This window comes from Lagenorhynchus albirostris, chromosome 8 (genome assembly GCF_949774975.1).
Source record: "Lagenorhynchus albirostris chromosome 8, mLagAlb1.1, whole genome shotgun sequence".
In the NCBI taxonomy this organism is placed as follows: domain Eukaryota; kingdom Metazoa; phylum Chordata; class Mammalia; order Artiodactyla; family Delphinidae; genus Lagenorhynchus; species Lagenorhynchus albirostris.
In genome coordinates, this window is record NC_083102.1 from 12,598,888 (window position 1) to 12,623,296 (window position 24,409).

Here is a 24,409-nt window from a genome sequence, read left to right on the forward strand (position 1 = left end):
GAAGTCTTGAGTAGTACACACCCACACCTGCGTCCAGGTACATACTGACACAAATGTACACAAAATGCACCAGAGAGATACACACACACAGAGCCCCACACTCAGACCCATCCACGCACATCAGATGTCCCATGTGGTTGTGAATTACACACACACACACAGTCAAAAAGAGCAGATGAGGAGAGAGGCGGGACTTGGAGCCTGGTGGATGGAAGAGGGAGAAGGGAAATGGTTCAGAGGTGAGAAAAGGGGGGAGCTGGAGGGGAGGCAGGGTAGAGGACAGGTAGATGAAACAGAGGGCATGGCTGGGAAGGAAGGCTGCGGAGTGGGTGGCAAAGTTCCCAGAGCACATTCAGTTATGAAGCAACTGAATTCTCGGCTACACGGGTGACCCACGGCTGGACGGCTCGGGGAATTCTCTCTTTGCCTCCCCAGGGCTGCTCGGCCCCCGCGGGGTCACTGAGGTGACGGTCAGCTGCTGCTGCCCACTCTTGCTGGCAGACTCCTGTCCCCCCAGCTTTCACAACCCGCTGGCTGACTCCATAGCTCGCCAACCCCCGCAGTGCCAATGCGCTCAACCGAGCCTGAGACACCGGGCTGGATTGAGGCCACTTCTGTTTGGGTGCTAGCCACCAAGATGGCTACTTGGGGATTCATGGCCTTGAATACCAAGAGGAACAGGAAGAGGGCAAGCGTCAGGAGTTCTCCATGAATTTACACAATATCATACAAACTGGAGTCCATGGGACATGGCGGCTCTCTGCAGGTGACCCATTTTCTTTCGTCTGTACAGAGGTCAACCCTACAAAAGGGGTGGATGTCCAGTGACAAAGGACAGCTTCTGTGATGGGAAGTGAAAGGTCTTGTCTGGTAGGTGGACTTTCCAACAGCAACAGAGGCCACTTTCCTTCTCCCTCTTGAACCGTGTTCCCCCTCTTCGCTCATGGCTCGTGTACCCAGCTGTGTCTTGAACTTCCAAAATTAGAGGACTAAATCCTGTGGCATCCCAGAACTAGGATGTGAAGCACCACAGGTCCTCTGCCCAGTGGTTTTGTCCTTGGTTCTGCCCTCTGGGAATTTCAGGTGCACTAAAAATAACAGAAAAACGCAACACAAATGATAAAACCCCACACTCAGAAAACATACACACACACGCACGCACGCACACACACTCCAGGGATCTGAAGCTGCAAAACTGGCCCCCATAGAAGCCCACCCCTCATGATGCTTCCTAGGTCTTGGGCCCTCCATCCTGGGCCATGAAACCACCCCAAATGACAGACAACAGTCATAACCCAGTATTGCCATTTAAAAAGGGGAAAAGAAAAAAAGGAAACTGCCTGAAGTTGTTGCACGCACACACGCGCGCACACACACACACATTACAGCGTTACTCCAAGGCTCCGATCTTCCCGGGGAGTGCAGATGGGGCTCGGGGCAGGGCGGCCTCTTGCTTAACTGGGCGTAAGGCAGCTGGAAGGTAAGACTGGGTTTTCTGAGCATCCACTGAAGTGTCCTCTCATCGAGGCGGACCTTGTCCCTCAGCATGTCGTGCTCTCCCCCTCCCCACCTCCGAAACTTGGTCCAAAAGTTTGGCAGCAAAGAGAAAACTCCCTTCTCGGTGTGTCTTCTCTTCCACTTCTTGTGCGTCACTGGTCGGCCAGGAAGGAAATCAGACGGGAAGAGCAGGAGAAGAAAATGGTTCTGGAAATGGCCTCAAAGATCTGGTTCCATTCTATGAACTAAGGGCGTCGTTCCTCTGATATGATCGGTGTCGGGGTATTGTCCCCTTCTGCCAGCCCAGCGGAGGGTGCTTCCTTGTCTACACCCGTGCCGCCCCAGACCACGGGCACCGTCCCTTCCCAGCCCACCACCCCATCCTCGTGAGTGACGGGAATCGGGACTGTCTCGAGTGGTGATGTCTTCAAGAAACCACGGAGCCAAAAGTTAAGAACTGATGGAAGAGCCACGTGATGGGAACGCTTTCCCCATCTCGGTGATGAGGCAACACAAAGTCCGACGAGATGCAGGTGCCTAAGCCAGCTCCACTCTGCCTCGGCACCGGCACCATCTTGATTGAGTTCTGTTGTATATATGTATATTATATATATATTTATATATATATATATATATATATATATGTATGGGTTTGTTTTTTTTAGCACACTGTCCCATTCTCGGGTCTGGATTTGGGGCAGTTGGTCCTCGGGACAGGTTGGACAGAAGGGGCCAAGGTACAGAAGAATCCCGAGATTAGCGTGAGGCCCAGGCCCCCCCAAGCACAGAACATGGACCATCCGTAGCCATGGCTGATGTCGTCGGGGAGTCCATACAGGTAGCGTGGGTAGCGTGACAGCTCAAAGTTGATCCCGGCCACACAGGTGCACAGTGAAATGATGCAGAAAGTTCCTGGAGGAGAAGGGAAGAAACAGGGGTGGGGTAACAGAGAAGGAAAGGGAAGAGGAGAGGGAGAGAGAAAGAGAGAAGTGAGGTTTACTACATTTTCGATTTTCTTGAGTAGAAACAATGAGGAGATCCAGGTAAGAGTAACCTGCTAACGAGATCAGTATTTGGAAGTATTCATGGAGAAGGGAATAGTATCAAGGCTTCCTCATGCTTCAATAACGGCCCAGTCTTGGATAAACTCGGGGAGTCTCTCCTTTGGGGAAATACTAAAAATATATCACATGAAAGTTTGTGTAGGGTGCAGTGAAGCAGGAGAGTATTCAGCTCATTTTTCGAAAGCTTTTAAAATTCAGTCTTTCCTTGGAGACGCAGAAAACACCCCCCACTGCTACTTCTTTAAAGAGAGAAACATTTTTACTCTTTTCTTTTCCATACGCAATGTCTCATACGATATTAGGTTTTCCTTTAATCCATTTACCAACCAGCCATCCAAATCCTGGAAGCCTTTTCCCGTAAGACATTTCCCAGCGTTTTCTGTGGAAAACTAAGCCTAGGAGATAACTCCTTCACGACGCGGCAGCAGAGTCGATAACTCTGGGGCACTCTGTGCGCCACTTCTAACCCACTAAGATTCATCATCCACAGTAACGTAAGTTAACTTGTCCAGCCTAGTCTTACGAAGTATTTCACAAACTTATTCAATGATGCTCCTTTAAAAAAAAACCATTGCTCAAATTAACCTCCAATGAGAAGGCTGCTACAAGAGATACAATGTTATCAAATAGAACAGAATTATAAGTCCACTTTTAGCCAACAGATATTTGATGTACCTAAAATGAGTTTAAGACCTTTTCTCGATATTTGCTGTGTCTAATGTTTCCTCTGTCACTGCAGATAGGAGAGCAATGGCCTGAAGAAGTAAAGTCTGGAAAAGGCTGGGTGGGGTCGATAGTACTGCAGGGGTCCAGGCACTTCAGGGGCTGTGATCTGTGTTTCCAAAGACCACTAATTCAGCAGCAGAGCAGAGGGCGGTCCAGAGGCAGGAGACCAGTTAGGAGCTGTAGTCAAGGGGAGAAGGAAGGAGGGGTCTGGCGAGGAGGGAGCAGGGCAGGGCTGAATGACTGTTAGTGAATGATGGCTGGTAGAGGCAATGGAAAGCAGTGAGTCAGGGGTGACCTGGGCACAGGTGCCGCATAAGTAAAATTGTGTGGGTGGGAAGCATGTAGGTGTACATATGTGTGCATGTGTGTGTGCACGTGTGTGCGTGTACATGCTTGTGCATGTGCGTGCAGCGACAGTCGTCGTGTACAAACAGATATGGTACCATCATTACCTGGGAAAACGGGGGGGGTTACAAAGCACCCCGAGTCTCTCCTGCTGTGCCCTGGGGTTCTGACGGAATTCTAAGACGGCACCCAGGGTGGATTAGGTCTCATCCCAGACTTTCTTAATCGGAATCTTAGGGAGAGGATGGGAATCTCTCCTTTTTAAAAGTTCCGCAGATGATTTCTGTGGACCGGCCTGGTGAGACCCTGTGTTACAGCCGAGGTTCTCTGTATAACCTTGAGGCACAGATGCAGGTGAGGGAAGAAGCAGAGGGGGGGCCACAGGGGAGGAGGCAGCCGGTGGGACCCTGGCCGAGGACAGCGTGATGGCTTGGCCATCACTGAACTGAAGAAAGCTTCGTATTGACACCAGTTTCAAAGACTCCGAACTCCAACAAACGAGAGCTGGCCTGCTCGTGCCTCGAGTACGCTTTCAATTTCTGGTTTAGAAACCTGAGTGTGCGATGACGTCATCTACTAAAATTTAGATTTAGGACAGGAAGAGGGAGAGAGAGAGCGCACACGTGTGCATGCGTGCTGAGTTCAAATCTGAGCTGCCCCTGGGATGTTAAGGCACTTGGCACCGTGGGTCTGGAGCCTGGTAGTAATTTCTGAGCTAGAGATGTGGACTGAGTCATCATCTTATATATTGAAGCTCTGGATGGGACTGAGGTCACCCAAGGGCTCTCTATAAACTGTATCCACATAGGATACTTTTAAAAATGGAGACATTTCTGCTCATCAAATTGTGCACAGTGATTTGTTCCCGGGAGAGAAGGTCGATCTCAAGGAAGTTTTGATCTTCCCAAGTTACCAGTAGCTGAAAAAGCTTGACAGACACTATTTTAAGGGTGTTCTGCAAGCAGAGCAGACAGGACACAAAGATGTGGTTGATAAATCAAGACCTAATCACTTAATTACCATATGGACTTAATTAGCTACCAATTGGAAACGGCCCAGCTTGTTGGTAACATACATCTTGTTGTCATGTTAATAGGGTTAGTTGGGATATCTTCCTGCCTCCACTTCCTGTCAGTTGTTCTGTGACTCTGGAACCTTTAAAGATTTCTGTAGTTTGTTAGCTCCCGTCAATATTCCCGTAGATGGGAAAAAACTCTGAGGGCTCTCACTTAAGACGGCGCGTTACGCAGGTCATCTGTACAACATGTCAGGAAAGCCCGTTATGACAGAGAGAGAAGAGTTGAAGCAGCTTCTGTCAGCTACCATAGACACGGCTGTTTTCCGTTCGGAGCAAGGATTTATATTTTTATGTACTTCTGCACTTATAAATTCAAGTTTGGAAACGTGCATTAATAACTGGAAATACACACGGCAGGAGTACCGGAGTGTGGGGGGACGAGGGGCACAGGCACGCAAGGACCCTACCTGACCCAGCTTTCTGTCTCAGGTGATGAGCCCAGCTCTCAGACCTGTGGACTGGTGACCAACCGGGAAGGGTGGGGTGCAGAACTCCCCCTACCACCACCAACTCTGAGGGGTTCTCTGGGGAACTAATAGAGATTCTAAATGTTTCTGCTAGAAAACATCCTCAATTAAAGGGCGGTAATAGATATTACAGCACGGGGGATTGCAGCCTCCTTCCGTTCACCCAAAAGTACAGTGGTCCTTTGGGCAAGTATAAGGCTCTCCTCTCCCCTCAAGGAACAGGCCGTGGCCTGGGTCATTTTATTTCTCGGGAGCACTTATCGATTGGTGAGTGAGGATCCAGAAAGGCAAACGTAATAATGCATGGTCACATCTTCTCAGTAATTCCCCCCCATGGCTTGGGATTTGAGCCTCACTCCAGTCAGCCTCCAAGACTAACTGTAGTCACAGTTAGCAATTAAGTGAAATGAACTACCCAAGCCCTTCCCTTTGGAGCAAGGCTCTGCTGTGTGGCCAGAACTGGCTGTAACACTGGCTAGGCAAGTAGGGACAGCAGCAGCGCGGCTGTCAGACCTAAGTGACGTCAGGTCTGGGGAGGCAGGTTAACTGCAGTGGGGCAGGCGGAAGGGGACCTTCCTGTGGCTGCCGGCTCCACGGTGTACCCAACGGCCAATCAGCAAATAACTGTTGAACTTCTGTGTTTGTGCCAAGCATTATGCTAGATGCTAGGGGGATAAAAAGGAGAATAAGATAGGATCACTGTTCTTAAGAATTTTTAATAAAGTCTAAAATAAAAAGATGAAAAAAAATCTTATAATCTCGCTGGGGATATGAGACAGATATAACTGAAAAGCTGAGGATGAAGTGAAAATAGCACCAGACTGGGGATTAAGAGACCTGAGTTTAGTATCAGCTCTGAATCTTTGGTCCCCTCATCTGTAAAATCAGGGCGCTGGAGCAGACAGCTCTGAGGTGGCTCCTATATCTCGCCATGTTTAGGAAAAGAAGGGCTAATACCCAGAGGTAAATGGTAAGAGACAACTATGCTGGGCCAGGGAAGGTTTCCCAGAGGAAGCAGTGTCTTGAAAAATGAACAGGGTGTCCGCAGGCAATAAAGAGAAGGGGGTCCGCACCTGGCCTGGAGAGCATCCCTCCTTCAACCCCAGTGCCCCAGTGTCCTAGGTCTCTAAGTCTGAGTCGAGAAGGCATGTCCACATCCCACTCCCATCGTGCCTCTAACTTCTGAAATGCTCACCGCTGCCATCCTGGTCAGGCTTCCATCATCTCCCACAGAACCTCTGGTAACAGATCATTGGTTCCCTGCCTTCTTCTTCCAGTGATATTTAAACACATTTAAATCCCACCTTCCTTACCCTGCCTGTATGGGCTTACCTGAGTGGACGCTTCCTACCGATCTGACCTCATTTCTCACCTTGACCCCCATACTCCCTGTACTCTAGCTAAGAAGAATGGCCTTCTTCTTGAGATCTGCTGGGATCTCAATTCAAATGCCATCCTCTCAGAGATCCTTCCTGACCCTCTCCTAAAGCAGTCCCTCCTCCAGTGGTTTTCAAACCCCGTTCCATGGAGGTGCCTCAGGAGCTGCCCCCGGGAAAGGAAGAGGGAGTAAAAGAGGCTCCCAGCCCTCCCTCCTCTCTGTGGCCAGAAGAGCCCTGCTTTGATCTGTTTCCACGTGAAATTTCACTTGATCGAAACATTTTTGAAAAGCACCAGCCTTGTCCATTCACGAGGGGACCGTAAGGCCTGTCATTACAGGAACTGTAAAGCTTTGGACAGCGAAGTGCAATGGCTCTTCTATTAGTTTCAAGTCCGTGCCTTTGGCCGAAATAGCTAATCAATCTCAACCCTTATTCCTGCTGGCCTCAGACTCCGACTCAGCCCCGCCCTCCCCAGCAGCCAGCCACAACGAGTCAGTTGCAGCGGGTTGCAAGGAGAAATGACACCGCGTTACCCTTTCCGTGCCAGGACTCTCAGCTCAGGAAGTCCAGTTAGATGAGACCACACCACCCCATGTGCCCGCAGCCTGAGAGCCGGTGCTAACAAGACCCACTGGCACAGAGGGAACAGTGTCGTCCAGACCCCTCTGGTGTCCCCATTTGCAAACTCCACCTGTGAGCGGGAAGGCATGGCCAGGGAGTGGAACGCACTCTGCAAACATAAATGCTTCCTTTTGATTCCAACACAGCACCTGCTTCCTCGGATGACCAACCCCACCTGGAGCTGTTTCAGGAATCAAACCCACGATGTCACCTGGCAACCCATGGGCCAGCCCCAGTCACCGGTGTCTGAGTGTCCCGTCAGCGCCTAGCTGGAAGGGGCGAGGGCTGCGTGGGGTTCTGGGATCACTGGCCGCACGCCCGCCGGCCGCCCCCCACCCCTCCGCTCCAGGCACCGCTGAGGCTTGAGTGAGGGCGAGACCGAGAGAAGGGTTTCCATGCCCAGCCGGCCGACTTCTTGTCCCAGCGCCAAATACAGCCCCCTCACCAAGCTCCTCGCATTGCTGCCGTTTCTAATTAACGTTTCTTTGGTGCCGATATTAGATTCTAGTTTTCTCCCCACTTTTAGTTTCTGGGCTGTCTGACAACTTCCTCCTGCTTGGCTATCTCTTCCCTGAGTTTCCAAGCTGCCCCTTGATCCAGGCTTGGTCCCCCTCCCTAGATGTCCCTGTCTGTCTCCTCCTTTGTCTTTTCAGACTTGGGGCTTGTCAGTCTTCCTCTGAAACCACATTCCATACTTTCTGGCCACTTCACCCTCTCCTCTGATTTGAACTACCACCAGAACATGAGCGCTTCATAGGACTGTGTGACAGTATGCGCTATCACATGTTATGTAATTCTGCGTCCCAATCCCCAGGGACACGGTATGTTTGAGGTACTCCCTGGCTACACACAGGATTTCCACTGCTTCCCCCATAATCCCCAATTCCCTTCAGTTTCTGACTTTTTTTTCTTTCAAAGTCTTCCTTCCCTAGAAGGGTGGTCAAGCATCCCAGTTTGCCTGGGAGTTGGTGAGGGTAGAGGGTGTGTCCCTGGTAAGGGTGACTTTTGGTCCTAAAACTAGAAAGATGTGGGCTAAGGAGTACACATTGGTCACCCTTCCTACACGTTCCCTCCTGCCCTGCACTCTGGGGCCAATCGGTGACACTGCAATGACTACAGAAATGAATCCTCGCTTGTACGTTACAGAAAACCTAAAGCCTTAACCCAGTGGAAGCACAGAAACTCGGATCCCCGGGTCTGTGGCCACGTTAAGAAATGCCTGGCCAGGAGAGCACTGTTTCGGGGTAGTTAATTCTTCTGCAACCTTGAAGTGTCACCAGGGAGCACTTACTCTGCAACCCCAAATGGTTCTATCCCAGTACCACCTGGTAGGTTGATTACCAAGGTATGTTTAAGCTGATATTCAGAGTTTTGGCGTTAACCTCTGCTCAGCCCGCTTCCGAGCAGTGACTGCAGGTACGTAAGGCGGGCGAGATGGGGTCTCCCGCGTGGTTGCTGCTTTGGCACCCACGGGCGGGAGGGGAGGACACGTCTCCACTTCTTTCAGGGACCGTTGGAGAAGCCACGCAGTAACACCGCAGCCACGGACCCTGTGGAGAAACAGCATCAAAATTGGGGCCTCAGGCAAGGCAGCGAAGGGCTCTTACTAATTCATTGCCTAGGCAACCGAGGGCCTCGAGAAGGTTCTCACGGGAATCCAGGGCGGTCACATATTGTGTGCAAACGCATTTTCCCAAATAGCTATTCCTTCTGTGACCAAGTTGTACCCCAAACTTCACTGGAGTATAATTTCTGCAGCTTTCCAGGGCCAGAAATCCATCTGTGTGACATTTTCTGCTCTTGGGAATAAGGAGTGATGCCTGCTTATCCCTGACCCTCACGTGGTGCCTTGTTGCTATGGTGGCCAGAGGGCCTCTGTCCTGACCCCAGCCCCACAGGTCGCTGCAAAGCTGTCTCTGCAGAAGTGCCCTGGTGGACGTGTGTGTCAGGGAGGTCAGGAAGCAGCCCAGTCCTCTCTCTAAGACTCTCTCCCTTGCGCCCCCTCTGATCTTTAAAACCGTAAAGAAGCAAATCGGCAAGCAGAAAAAGGATCCCTCCTCCTTTAACAGCGGTATGCATCCCAAGAAGCTGATGTATACAAGCCCTTCCTTTGCTTAGATTAAATGCCTCAGCAGCATTTAGCTCTTGATAGCACTTTATAGCTTTGCTCAGACCTGCACGGAATATAAATTACTGTTGAATTATACACCATTGCATCAGCGGCAGCCAGCAGGCAGGTCACATGGGGCTTTACAGCCAAGGTGCCTTAGGGGTTCACTGGGATGAGGCAGGGGGTGGTGACAGGCTCTGGGGGAGAACACACTGCAGGGGATGGGGCCCTGAGCTAAGACAAAACCATCCATCATTCTGCAAACTCTGCAGATGCCCTAGGCAGTCATTGCATAAATGCCACCTCACCCCCAAGGCAAGCGGCTTTTGTATCCCCGAGTCTGTGTCTGCACACTGCAAGGCTGGTCTACGTCCGGGCATGATTATGCCACAGTAATGCCACATCCTCAACTCAAGCGACGAAAGGGACTGGCTGGTTCAAATAGGTTGGCATTGACTCTAAAGAAAAAACCTCTGCGTTCCTATCATAGAACATGGAGTCTCATCCCTTGGTTTTCCATATCTCCTCACAAAATTCCTAAATTGAAGCCCTAATCCCCCAATATTTCAGAATGTGACTGTATTTGGAGATAGGGCCGTTAGAGAGCTAATTAAGTGAAAATGAGGCTCTTAGGGTGGGCCCTAATCCAATGTGACTGGTGTCTTTGTAAGAAGAGGAGATTAGGACATACAAAGAGATACGAGACAGCTGCACGCACAGAGGAAAGACCACATGAAAAGGCAGCAAGAGGGAGGCCATCTGCAAGGCTGCGAGAGAGGCCTCAGAGGAAGCAACCCTGATGACACCTTCATCTTGGACTTCCAGCACTGTGAGAAAATGAATTTCTCTTGTTTAAGCCGCCCAGTGTGTCGTATTTTGTTTTGGCAGCCAATGCAATCTGATACAACAGGTGGATATATGATGACTGGCTTATTAACAGAACGTTACAATACATGATAAAATAAGGCCCTGTTTCCAGACTTTATGGCTACCGGTAACTAAAACAGGCATCTGAACACAGCCGTACAAAACGTAGCTGCCGGGCATCGTGTGGATTTTTCTCCGTCTCATCAACGCATCTACGCTCACTCCCCCTCAAGCCCCATCACGATACTTATTCTTCTGGGTGTATGTTAGATTTGATCACAAGATCACTGGCCCTGGTGACCGCTACGACCAAGACTGAGCCTTTTCAAACTCGGGGAAACACCTAAAGGGCTGAGCCAATGGAAGAGAGCATCAGTGGGTTCAAATGTTGTCATGGGAATTTACTAAGGTCAAAGCGCCACCGTCCAGTCTCCTTAACTGGACTCTGCCGTTTCCATCCTTTACCCGGTCTACACAGGGTCCCTGCAGCTATCCTGGCAGTTAACCTTTATGGCCCAGTCCAAGCCCCGAATGGCCCAAGAAGTCTTCTCTGAGTACGCCCAGCACCAGATAATCCACATTTTTTTTCAGAAGCCCTAAAACTTTTCTGGTCTGAAACAGGCAATCTCACAATGAGCTATAGGAACCTTCTCTTGTTCTCTGTTTTAGTTTGTGTTCAGCTAGACTGTAATTTTCTCCAGAATTGGTTACGGTAGTGGTGTCTCCTTTCATATTAGATACAGCACTGCCCAGTAAATCCGTATCACTGGAGGAAATGGATTTCTGGGCTGTGGAGCTTTTAAATGAAAATATGGGCTTTGAAACCCAGAAGGGAATGAAGGCGATATCACGGCTGGCCCTCCCACCCTCCTTTCTCCTAAATCGTTTTGCGGTTGCTGAGGTGTTTTTGCGTGCGTGTGTGTGCGTTCACGCGTGTGCCCACACAGGTACATGCCTACCTACCTTGTGTTTCAATGGGTGCCCTGGATTTCAGGAAGCATTTTTATTTTTAGGGAAATTCAGCATCAGAATAATACCCTCTCCGCAGGATTATTTTGAAGAGCGATAATAATAAGTGTGAAAAGGCTGAGAGAAGTTAAGATTGCTTTCTATACGTAAGGTATGATATTAGAAATGGAAAGCTTTAAGCGAGGGTGAAGACAAATTGTTCCAGAGGACGAGAAAAATTGTGCTTGTTGCTTTTCACCTCCATCACCCGCTCCATTCTCTCCCGGCCCCGTCGCAGGGCAAGTACCAAACCAAGAAGCACTTGCTCTCAGCAGGGACCAGAGACAGTGCTCACTCAGGACCCTTCGTTCTGTGGGCTTTGTTGGCACTCCACCAATGGAATTTGGAAGATCTCAGAATACACTTCTGAGACCCTCCTTAGTAAGGGAACCTATCTTTGGGCTCAGGTTGCAGCATCCACTGGGGGTTAGTTACATCATGACATTGCTGGGTTTGCAAAGAAGCCTGTGGCTCAACTGGGATGGGTAAAAGGAAGCAGCTCTAAGAGAAGGGTTGGGAATAGCTAGGTGACATGAGTTGGGGACCTTTTATAAGTGCTGTAGAGGCTCTGACCGTGATTCCCCTGGAAGGTAGAGGCGGCATTTATTAAATTATTATAAAATTCATTTATTAAACACCTATTGCCTAGTGGACTGTGAGAGCTATTTTTTTGTTTTGTTTTGTTTTGTTTAACATCTTTATTGGGGTATAATTGCTTTAGAATGGTGTGTTAGTTTCTGCTGTATAATGTTTTGTTTTGTTTTCGGTCTACACAATACACTTGCCCTTCTTTCTTCTTTTGTTCAAGCACCACCACCATTCTTTCGCCCAGGAAAGCCATTCTGTGACCACAAGGATTAATTCAAGCAGAGGCATTTGACTCAAGCCAAGCCTCAGTTTCTGTCTCTTCTGTACCTCTTGAGGTTGCTATGAGATTACATACATTTACGTAAATCATCTATGTATATGCATTAATATATGTATACACACACATCATATAAATTATATAATTCACATCATAATCCCAAATTAAATAATTGGCTGAAGGTCCCAAAGTATAAGGAACAGAGCAAATATTTGATTTCGCTGTAAAGCCTCAAACTATTTGATTGTGGAAACACATGAGAACTACGCATCACACTTGCCTCCACTGGCCCCATTAAAACACAATATACCCCAGGGGAAGCAACCACTGGCCCACTCCACTCTTGCCCACCTGGTCTTGGATATTTCAGGGAATGAAGAGTTGGGAACATCTGAGCCTGGTGGTCTGTGGTGAGCTAAGACCTTTCCAAATAGGGCAGGAAAGTTCTAGAGAGGAAATGAATCAAGACTGCAGCATCACATTTTTCTCAATGCGAACTTTTGCAGTTTTCTATCCATCTGGGCCTTGGTTCAGAGCTGAGAGTTAGTGGATCCAACTGGCTTCTTAACTAGACCAAGTGTGGCATCTACAGCTGTGTAGAAAGGAACGTTCTGAAGCTGTGAAGAGCGAGCTTCCAAGCGTAAGGCCACTTAGAGCATGCCATATTCCTGCCCCGGCTTCTCTTTTCTCTCCTTCTCTTTCTAGGCCAGCACTTTCTGGTGGACAAGGGTCCATGGAGCAAACTTTGAGAACCTTTAGGGCAGAGGGCAATCTTGCCCTGGGTTTCTTGCTAGGGACAATGTTTGAAGTCCTACAAAACCTCCTGCAGACCATCTCAGGTACTACAGCTCTCTGTTTGCTCTAACATTCATCTTCCTAAGTAGATACAAGGGTTTTGCAGAGAAAGCCACATCACCAATGCCACCCCCACCCCCCAAAGCCAGCATGAAGCCCAATACAAGTAAATCTATCATTATGTTTGAACTCCTGTCTTGGTCATCATAAGCCTCTCCTGGCCCGCCCAGAGGTCCACCAAGTCAGCCTGCAACAGCTTCCTGGGAGGAGAGCTGCTACCAATGGGGATGTGGCTTAGTGGAGAGACAACTCCACCAAGAATTAGAAAATCCAGGTTCTCCTCCCATTCTTTCCCATTAAGTGGATGAACCACCTCACCTCTCTTGGCTATGATCAACCATGAAATACAGGGGGTAGGACCAGATCTCTGAGATCCTTCCAATTAAATGATCCTGTGACTCCAGGTATCGGGACAAAAAGGTACCATTCTCTCTGAATTGTTCTAGGACTTGCTGTCAGTTATTTCGTCAGACGTGAGCTGCCTGGAGAGAAGATACTGCTTCTCACCTCCTGACACGCACAGAAGGGCTGGTGCATGGGACCATTAGATGTCATTATTCACCATCAACGTGCCTAGGAGGCTCAGCTCAAAACTGCCCTGATTTGAAACACAGAAGGTTGGGACCCAGCTGTTTAAGTGTCTGGAAGAACTTGGCTCCTGTAAGAAATCTCTCTGGCTTCTGCCCTATGTGATCCAAGCCAATGCCATGTTCATTAGCAGAGGAAGACGCTTGGGGTGGTAGCCAGAAGATCAGGAGAGTCTACGACCTGGTTTGGTTTATGTTTCCATATGCCTGGCACACTCGTCAGCTTGGCCTGGCCTTTCTTTGAGATGAGAACCTGGACCCAAGTGATTCTGGCGTGCTGTCACCTCATCACTGGGTCACTGGACACATATATAGATTTAGATGGATCAAGCGCTTACATATACTATTTTTAATAGGATAGGCATTGTCCCAAATGCTTTACAAATAAAATGGTAGTTCTTTGAATCCTCAAAGCAACCTTATGAGATTTAGATGGGGAAAGACACAGAGAGGTTAAGTAAATTGCCCAAGATCACCAGCTGCTCTGTACTGGAGCCAGGATTCAAATCCATGTTTTCGCCACTTGTTTTCTCTCATTCCAGTTATTTCACGTGCATGCGTGTTATCTCTAGAGCTGGACTGTAAGCAATGTAAGTAGAGAAGCTCTTTTCCCCAATAGGGCCCTATACCCAGTGGTGTTTAAGTAAGATTTACTGGGCTTCCCTGGTGGCGCAGTGGTTGAGAGTCCGCCTGCCGATGCAGGGGATGCGGGTTCGTGCCCCGGTCCGGGAAGATCCCACATGCCGCGGAGCGGCTGGGCCCGTGAGCCATGGCCGCTGAGCCTGCGCGTCCGGAGCCTGTGCTCCGCAACGGGAGAGGCCACAACAGTGAGAGGCCCGCGTACCGCTAAAAAAAAAAAAAATTATCCACCAGATGGTGAGATTGGGAGAAGAGGCCCTATTGTTATCAAACGTGGTCCAGAGGAGGTTCTGGGTGCCCCTCAGACTCAAGGCTCAATTAATAAAATCTCGTTGTTGAATTCTCCAGAGAACTAGGAAACCCTATCACAACCGTACGTAACTTCACTGCTATTTGTGTTGGGTAAAAGGGTGGCTTCCTGTAGAGGGACATGAGTTTCCTATGAGGAGCAGGATGGTGTGGCTGAGGAAGGAAAGGAGTCAAGATCAGAGCACTAACTCTCTTACAGTAAGGCAGTTAGTAGCTTCCCAGGAGGTCAGACACCAACCCCAGTGGGCAGAGTAAGCTGGTGGTCAGAAGACCCAAAGGAGCTCGGTACGGACCGCAGCCCATCAGAGGGCTCCTCCCCACAGTGCTCCTGGCTCGTCAGTGGGCCTCCGCCTAACAACCCTTTTAGCTCCACTTTTGTCTGGGAGATTTAGGGAATGATCACTATTCACCGCTCTTCATTTTCTGAATTCAAACTCTGATGAGAAGAGAGTCCCAGAAAGGAGGTAGACAGGATGGGAAATACCACCTTTCTTACTGTTGAGGCAAGTGTGGCAACTGTGGCTTGGCCCCTGGCCACAATCAAGCTGAGTAACACTTGCCCCGCAAGGCTGACATTTTAGGATGGTTTCCCCAAGGGAATGTTTGGGCCTGCAGGGCAGATACACTCACCCAGAAGTGACTCACACTGGTGGGCCAGAAGAAGAAAGGGAAATAGGCCTCCAACCTGGCCTCCTGATGCTGGCCTGAGCCTTGACCCTGGGAACACTGGCCACCCGGAGGAGCAAAGCACGGGCAGAAGACCCAGATGTTGCTGGGCTCCCCAGGCTTGGCCTCCTCTGGCAACTCACCAATCGGAGAAGTCAGTCACCTCTTCTCCTGTAGAAGCAGGGCCTTAGGGCTTCCCTGGTGGCGCAGTGGTTAAGAATCTGCATGCCAATGCAGGCGACACAGGTTCGAGCCCTGGTCTGGGAAGATCCCACATGCCGCGGAGCAACTGAGCCTGTGCACCACAGCTGCTAGAGCCTGTGCCCTAGAGCCGCGAGCCACAACAGCTGAGCCTGCATTCCACAACTACTGAGGCCCATGCGCCTAGAGCCCGTGCTCTGAAACAAGAGGCCACCACAATGAGAAGCCTGTGCACCGCAACGAAGAGTAGCCCCCGCCCGCTGCAACTAGAGAAAGCCTGTGCACAGCAATGAAGACCCAACACAGCCAAAAATAAATAAATTAAATAAATTAAAAAAAAAAGAAGTAGGGCCTTAAAAGGTAGACTTGGTACCCTTCTAAAGAGAGGAGAGAAGTTTCCTACTTTATGGGCCCAGATGGGAATGCTGAGATAAAGAGAAAATGCAATCCGATTTCCCTTGGCTATACTAACTCAGGGACCCTAAAGAGCTGTGACCCAGAGGCTTCCTGGAAATGTGATTTCAGTAGAACTTGTCTGAAAATGTTGAGAGCTGAATTGGAAGGGATATTTTAATTAATTATCATTTAAAATAAACTGTAGCCTGGGAGTGTGGTGGAATGTTTAAGGGATTCCTAGGTTTTGTTACATGGGCAGTAGGAAGGACACAGCTATTGGCATTTCTTCCTCCCCAGGGCCAAAATTATGGGGTCAAATATCATACTAAATTTACATTTAACTTGACACAAAGCTGCTTAAGCTTTTTTTTTTTTTTTTAAGGTGAAAGGGGAGAGGGCAGACGGCAGAAACAGGAAGAACTACAATCCTGCAGCCTGTGGAACAAAAACCACATTCACAGAAAGACAGACAAGATGAAAAGGCAGAGGGCTATGTACCAGATGAAGGAACAAAAACCTGTGGAACAAAAACCACATTCACAGAAAGACAGACAAGATGAAAAGGCAGAGGGCTATGTACCAGATGAAGGAACAAGATAAAACTCCAGAAAAACAACTAAATGAAGTGGAGATAGGCAACCTTCCAGAAAAAGAATTCAGAATAATGATAGTGAAGATGATCCAGGACCTCAGAAAAACAAGGGAGGCAAAGATGGAGAAGATGCAAGAAATGTTTAACAAACACCTAGAAGAATTAAAGAACAAACAAACAGAGATGAACAATACAATAACTGAAATGAAAACTACACTACAAGGAATCAATAGCAGAATAACTGAGGCAGAAGAACGGATAAGTGACCTGGAAGACAGAATGGTGGAATTCACTGCTGCAGAACGGAATAAAGAGAAAAGAATGAAAAGAAATGAAGAGAGCATAAGAGACCTCTGGGACAACATTAAACACAACAACATTCGCATTATAGGGGTCCCAGGAGGAGAGGAGAGAGAGAAAGGACCAGAGAAAACATTTAAAGAGATTATAGTCGAAAACGTCCCTAACATGGGGAAGGAAATAGCCACCCAAGTCCAGGAAGCACAGCGAGTCCCAAACAGGATAAACCTAAGGAGAAACACACTGAGCCACATAGTAATCAAATTGGCAAAAATTAAAGACACAGAAAAATTATTGAAAGCAGCAAGGGAAAAATGACAAATAACATACAAGGGAACTCCCATAAGGTTAACAGCTGATTTCTCAGCAGAAACTCCACAAGCCAGAAGGGAGTGGTATGAGATACTTAAAGTGATGAAAGGGAAGTACCTACAACCAAGATTGCTCTACCCGGCAAGGATCTCATTCAGATTCGATGGAAAATCAAAAGCTTTACAGACAAGCAAAAGCTAAGAGAATTCAGCACCACCAAACCAGCTCTACAACAAATGCTAAAGGAACTTCTCTAAGTGGGAAACACAAGAGAAGAAAAGGACCTGCAAAAACAAACCCAAAACAATTAAGAAAATGGTCATAGGAACATAAATATCGACAATTACCTTAAATGAAAATGGATTAAATGCTCCAACCAAAAGACACAGGCTTGCTGAATGGATACAAAAACAAGAACCATATATACGCTGTCTACAAGAGACCCACTTCAGACCTAGGGACACATACAGACTGAAAGTGAGGGGATGGAAAAAGATATTCCATTGAAATGGAAATCAAAAGAAAGCTGGAGTAGCAATACTCACATCAGATAAAATAGACTTTAAAATAAAGAATGTTAAAAGAGACAAGGAAGGGCACTACATAATGATCAAGGGATCAATCCAAAAAGAAGATATAACAATTATAAATATATATGCACCCAACATAGGAGCACCTCAATACATAAGGCAACTGCTAACAGCTATAAAAGAGGAAATCAACAGTAACACAAAAATAGTGGGGGACTTTAACACCTCACTTACACCGATGGACAGATCATCCAAAATGAAAAAAAAATAAGGAAACAGAAGCTTTAAATGACACAATAGACCAGATATATTTAATTTATATTTATAGGACATTCCATCGAAAAACAGCAGATTACACTTCCTTCTCACGTGTGCATGGAACATTTTCCAGGATAGATCACAATCTGGGCCACAAATCAAGCCTCAGTAAATTTAAGAAAATTGAAATCATATCAAGCATCTTTTTCTGACCACAACGCTATGAGATTAGAAATGAGTCACAGGGTAAAAAACGTAAAAACACAAACACATGGAGGCTAAACAATACATTACTAAATAACCAAGAGATCACTGAAGAAATCAAAGAGGAAATCAAAAAATACTTAGAGACAAATGACAATGAAAACACAACGATCCAAAACCTATAGGATGCAGCAAAAGCAGTTCTAAGAGGGAAGTTTATAGCTATACAAGTCTACCTCAAGAAACAAGAAAAATCTCAAATGAACAATCTAACCTTACACTTAAAGGAACTAGAGAAAGAAGAACAAACAAAACCCAAAGTTAGCAGAAGGAAAGAAATCATAAAGATCAGAGCAGAAATAAATGAAATAGAAACAAAGAAAACAATAGCAAAGATTAATAAAACTAAAAGCTGGTTCTTTGAGAAGATAAACAAAACTGATAAACCATTAGCCAGACTCATCAAGAAAAAGAGGGAGAGGACTCAAATCAATAAAATTAGAAATGAAAAAGGAGAAGTTACAACAGACACCACAGAAATACAAAGCATCCTAAGAGACTACTACAAGCAACTCTATGCCAATCAAATGGACAACCTGGAAGAAATGTACAAATTCGTAGAAAGGTGGAAACTTCCAAGACTGAACCAGGAAGAAACAGAAAATATGAACAGACCAATCACACGTAATGAAATTGAAACTGTGATTAAAAATCTTCCAACAAACGCAAGTCCAGGACCAGATGGCTTCACAGGTAAATTCTGTCAAACATTTAGAGAAGAGCTAACACCCATCCTTCTCAAACTCTTCCAAAAAACTGCAAAGGAACACTCCCAAACTCATTCTATGAGGCCACCATCACCCTGATACCAAAACCAGACAAAGATACTCCCAAAAAAGAAAATGACAGACCAATATCACTGACGAATATAGATGCAAAAATCCTCAACAAAATACTAGCAAACAGAATCCAACAACACATTAAAAGGATCATACACCATGATCAAGTGGGATTTATCATAGGGATGCAAGGATTCTTCAATATACGCATCAATGTGATACACCATATTAACAAATTGAAGGATGAAAACCATATGATCATCTCAATAGATGTAGAAAAAGCTTCTGACAAAATCCAACACCCGTTTATGATAAAAACTCTCCAAAAAGTGGGCATAGAGGGAACCCACCTCAACATAATAAAGGCCATATACAACAAACCCACAGCAAACATCATCCTCAATGGTGAAAAACTGAAAGCGTTTCCTCTAAGATCAGGAACAAGACAAGGATGTCCACTCTCACCACTATTATTCAGCATAGTTTTGGAAGTCCTAGCCACGGCAATCAGAGAAGAAAAAGAAATAAAAGGAATACAAATTGGAAAAGAAGAAGTAAAACTGCCACTGTTTGCAGATGACATGATACTATACATAGAGAATCCTAAAAATGCCACCAGAAGACTATGAGAGCTAATCAATGAATTTGGTAAAGTTGCAGGATACAAAATTAATGCACAGAAATCTCTTGCATTCCTATACACTAATGACGAAAAATCTGAAAGAGAAATTAAGGACACACTCCCATTTACCATTGAAACAAAAAGAATAAAATACCTAGGAATAAACCTACCTAGGGAGACTAAAACCTGTATGCAGAAAACTATAAGACAGTGATGAAAGAAATTAAAGATGATACCAACAGATGGAGAGATATACCATGTTTTTGGGTTGGAAGAATCAATATTGTGAAAATGACTATACTACCCAAAGCAATCTACAGATTCAATGCAATCCCTATTAAATTACCAATGGCATTTTTTACAGAACTAGAATAAAAAATCTTAAAATTTGTATGGAGACACAAAAGACCCCGAATAGCCAAAGCAGTCTTGAGGGAAAAAAGCAGAGCTGGAGGAATCAGACTCCCTGACTTCAGACTATACTACAAAGCTACAGTAATCAAGACACTATGGTACTGGCACAGAAACAGAAACATAGATCAATGGAACAAGATAGAAATCTCAGAGATAAACCCACACACCTATGGTCAACTAATCTATGACAAAGGAGGCAAGGATATACAATGGAGAAAAGACAGTCTGTTCAATAAGTGGTGCTGGGAAAACTGGACAGCTACATGTAAAAAAATGAAATTAGAACACTCCCTAACCCCATACCCAAAAATAAACTCATAATGGATTAGAGAGCTAACTATAAGACCGGAGACTATAAAACTCTTAGAGGAAAACATAGGAAGAACACTCTTTGACATAAATCACAGCAAGATTTGTTTTGATCCACCTTCTAGAGTAATGGAAATAAAAACAAAAATAAACAAATGGGACCTAATGTAACTTCAAAGCTTTTCCACAGCAAAGGAAACCATAAACAAGACGAAAAGACAACCCTGAGAATGGGAGAAAATATTTGCAAACGAATCAACGGACAAAGGATTAATTAATCTCCAATATATACAAACAGTTCATGCAGCTCTATGTCAAGAAAAAACCCAATCAAAAAATGGGCAGAAGACCTAAATAGACATTTCTCCAAAAAAGACATACAGATGGCCAAGAAGCACATGAAAAGCTGCTCAACATCCCTAATTATTAGAGAAATGCAAATCAAAACTACAATGGGGTATCACCTCATTCCTGTTAGAATGGGCATCATCAGATAATCTACAAACAACAAATGCTGGAGAGGGTGTGGAGAAAAGGGAACCCTCTTGCACTGTTGGTGGGAATGTAAACTGATACAGCTACTATGGAGAACAGTATGGAGGTTCCCTAAAAAACTAAAAATAGAATTACCATATGATCCAGCAATCCCACTACTGGGCATATACCCAGAGAAAAGCACAATTCAAAAAGACACATGCACCCCAATGTTCATTGCAGCACTATTTACAATAGCCAGGTCATGGAAGCAACCTAAATGCCCATCGACAGATGAAATGGATAAAGAAGATGTGGCACATATATACAATGGAATATTGCTCAGCCATAAAAAGGAACGAAACTGGGTCATTTGTTGAGACGTGGATGGATCTAGAGACTGTCATACAGAGTGAAGTAAGTCAGAAAGAGAAAAAGAAATATCATATATTAACGCTTGTATGTGGAACCTAGAAAAATGGTACAGATGAACCAGTTTTCAGGGCAGAAGTTGAGACACAGATGTAGAGAACAAATGTATGGACACCAAGGCGGGAAAGCCGCGAGGTTGTGGGAATGGTGGTGTGACGAATTGGGAGATTGGGATTGACATGTATACACGGACGTGTATAAAATTGATGACTAATAAGAACCTGCTGTATAAAAAAAATAAATTAAATAAAATTTAAAAATTAAAAAAAAAGAAAGAAAGAAATGAAGTGAGTGTACATGGGGAAAATATTTGAAATCAGGGATCACTGGCAAATAATGTAAAATATTAAAGATGGGTTTTGGAAAAATAAAAAAAAATAGAATAAAAGATGAAATGGATTTTTTTCCTCATTCACAATAGAGTTTAGTTACATAGAGATGTATATAAACGGATATGTATTAATGACACGTGAAATCCTAAACGAGAATGAATAAATAAGGACTTGGCATGCTTCTTCTGAAGAGTGGCCAACTCCAAGTCTAGGAGCAGTTTTATTTGATAAATGAACATTAAAAGGCCTTTAAGGGGCAACAATGAGAACCGGGCAAGTTTACTCAATTCTCCCTTTAGCCTCAATCATTAGCTCCCCTGCGAGGCTGCTCCTGATACCCAGCAGAGAGACGCTCCCTTTCTCTGCTGCACCCACAGTCCCCTCTGTTACAGCACCGATCACTCTGCCTCGATGTCCTTAAGGCAGGGACCGTGTGTGTCCTGGGTACTAGCACAATGCCTAGCACACAGTGGGCACCCAATCAATGTTTATTGAGTTGAATTTAGTTTGTAAAGCAAATAATTAGCAAGTGCAATAGGATTGTCTCCAAATACTTTAAGGATCATTGGAGGAAGAAAGTAATGACTTTAATTGATCTTACTTTAGCAGAGAGGACCCAAGTCCAATAAGTCAAAGTTACCAGAAGCCATATTAAGGTTGTTTTTGTTTTTTTTAATCTTTGAAAACATTTTTTGGCCGCATCACGTGGCGTGTGGGATCTTAGTTCCCCGACCAGGGATCAAACTCCCTGTGGTGGAACTGCAAAGCCTTAACCAGTGGACCCACTGGGGAAATCCCCATATTAAGGTTTAAAAATAAAAAAGAGCAAAATGACAACTGGCAAAGTCAGCAAGAAGGAGGCCCCCTGCCACCACAGAGGCTTTGACCCAGAGGGGAGGCAGGACATGATCTAGATTTCTGCTCTCCAAGGTCTTCACAATGAGGTAAGTACCATCAAAATGTTACAAAGGGATGTCTGAGTCCAGAGGAAGAGTCTGGTTTTAGTTAAGCTGATTCAGAAAGGTTTCTGGAAGACACTGACTATAAATTGAACCTTGAGGAAAGCACAGGGCTTCAACAGGCAGAGAAAGGTGGCATGGTGGCAGACAATGACAGGTGGTCTGAAGGGGAGGGAACACAGGATGTACGGCTGAAGATGAGATTGTGGCCGACATTAAGCTCCAGGCCAGGGACATGGGCTTTTACAGACCATACGGAACCACAGAATGTTTCTCATCAGACAAATGACATGGTAATAAGTGTATTTTAGAAAGGTGGTATGGTGCAAAGATGGAATTGAGTGGAAAGCAGGGAAATGAATACTTAAGGAATGTTTATCCTCGGCTAGATGTTTTTCCTATGTATTACTTCATCTTTACAGCAACATCTCAATTTTACAGATGAGAAAATAGAGGCTCAGAGGTTAGCAACTAAGTGGTGGGACAGAGAGTTCCACTAGGGGCTCTACAATAGTAATAGAGGCCCACGTGGTGCTCAGGGGTTGGAAACAAGTGAATGGGCCCCAAAGACTATTGCAAAGGGAATATTGGCAGATGTTGATAATTGATGGAAAGGTGTGGGATGAAACTGGAAAACTGAAAAATGATCCAGGGGTAACTGACAGACACACGTGCTGAGGAAGTCAAGAAACGCAGCTCATTTCATTGGGGGAAGGGAAAGGATGGTGTCCAGAGTAAGCCAGGTGTTTGGTATGTATGCAAAAAACATAAAGCACATGTATGTAGAGAAAGGACAAGCCTAGTTCAAGGCATGCTTGAGGTTCCAGAAGGGGGAGATGTCTAGTGAACAATGAAAAACATGAGGCTGGAGCTCAGAAAAGACTGTTCCATGCACAGGTTCCAGACTCATCTGTGCAGAGACAGTGATCACTGTGAAGGTAGGTGTTGTTGACAAGGGGGGCATGTTTATAGGGAAAAAGAAGAGTATTGAAGACCATATCTACAGGTGGAGACAAGAGCAAAGAAAATAGAAGGGCACAGAGAAAAGCAAAAATCATGAGTGTATTATCATGGAAGACAAGTGATGAGAGTTTCAGGAAAGATGGAGATGGGTAAACCTGAGGGAGCTCAGGAAGAGAGGGTTCAAGGACAGGTGAGCAGCCGGAAGTTAGCAGGTCTCCAAGCAGCTTCCGTGACGTGGTGGGAACAGAATCCAGACTTCAAGAGGCGAAGTGGGTTGGTAGCCGAGCCACAGAAGCAGTAAGTAAGGATTATTCTTTTTGCTACACGAGTCGCAAGCTTTGTCTTTTGTCTCAGAGCATGTGGAAAGATAAGGTCCTCATTTTCCCATTTCTCTAGGAAACATTCCTTGAACAGAATCAGCCTCATGTTCTCTGGCACCCCAAGAACAATGCCATTTGTCCACTACGATGACATGTCCGTGTGGGGTCATCTCTTACCCTATCAGGTCATGAAGCTGCTTGAGATTCATAAAGATGTCAGCAAGTTCATTATTATTTGGGAGATACCGCTGCTTGGTGATTAAAAACCCAGTCTTCAGAGTTAAATAGATTTGAGTTGATCTGGGAACTATGTGACCTTGGGCAAGGTACTGAAACTTTCTAAGCAAGAGCTAGGAACTGCAAAGGAGGGAATAGCCAGTGATAAACCGAGCACCCATGAACGAGAATGTAGTAAGTGCTCATTCTGTGCCTGGCACGGTACTAAGCATGTTACCCATCTTGGCTTATTTAATTCCCGCGACAACCCTACAAGGTAGGTACTATTTTACAGCTGGTGAAACTGAGGTATATAAAGGCTACATTTGCCTAAGTTTGTAGAGCTTAGATTCAGACCTGACTCCAGGGTTGATCTCCACACATCTAGACCTAATGTAGGAGAGGTGGCCCCTCTGTGTCTTCTCTACCTGTCTTCCTCCTGTCCTGCCCCTTGCTGGTGGGGGCAGAGGCGGACCCCTCTGGCCTACGAATACTAACGGAAGCTGGTGGGTAAGCCTGCATCTGACTTCTGGTTCAGTTCTCACGCCTCCTTCTTTATCCCAGGTGGCCTTGCCCAGTACCCTTTTCTCTTTCCTCCCACAGTTTCTAGGAAGAGAAGAAAGGGGTCGGGGGTTAATCTGAAGGCCTTAGAT

At 46.0% G+C, this 24,409-nt stretch overlaps 1 protein-coding gene across 1 annotated transcript in view; it reads right to left on the minus strand.

Moving 5' to 3' along the window:
• Positions 1–2,158: 2,158 nt before the first annotated feature.
• The window catches only part of TMEM178B (transmembrane protein 178B), a 361,333-nt gene continuing 339,082 nt past the window's right edge, over positions 2,159–24,409 (minus strand). Inside the window, exon 4 of the mRNA XM_060155944.1 lies at positions 2,159–2,409. Within this exon, the coding sequence (XP_060011927.1) occupies positions 2,159–2,409 (251 nt within the window). The remainder of the gene's footprint in view (positions 2,410–24,409) is intronic.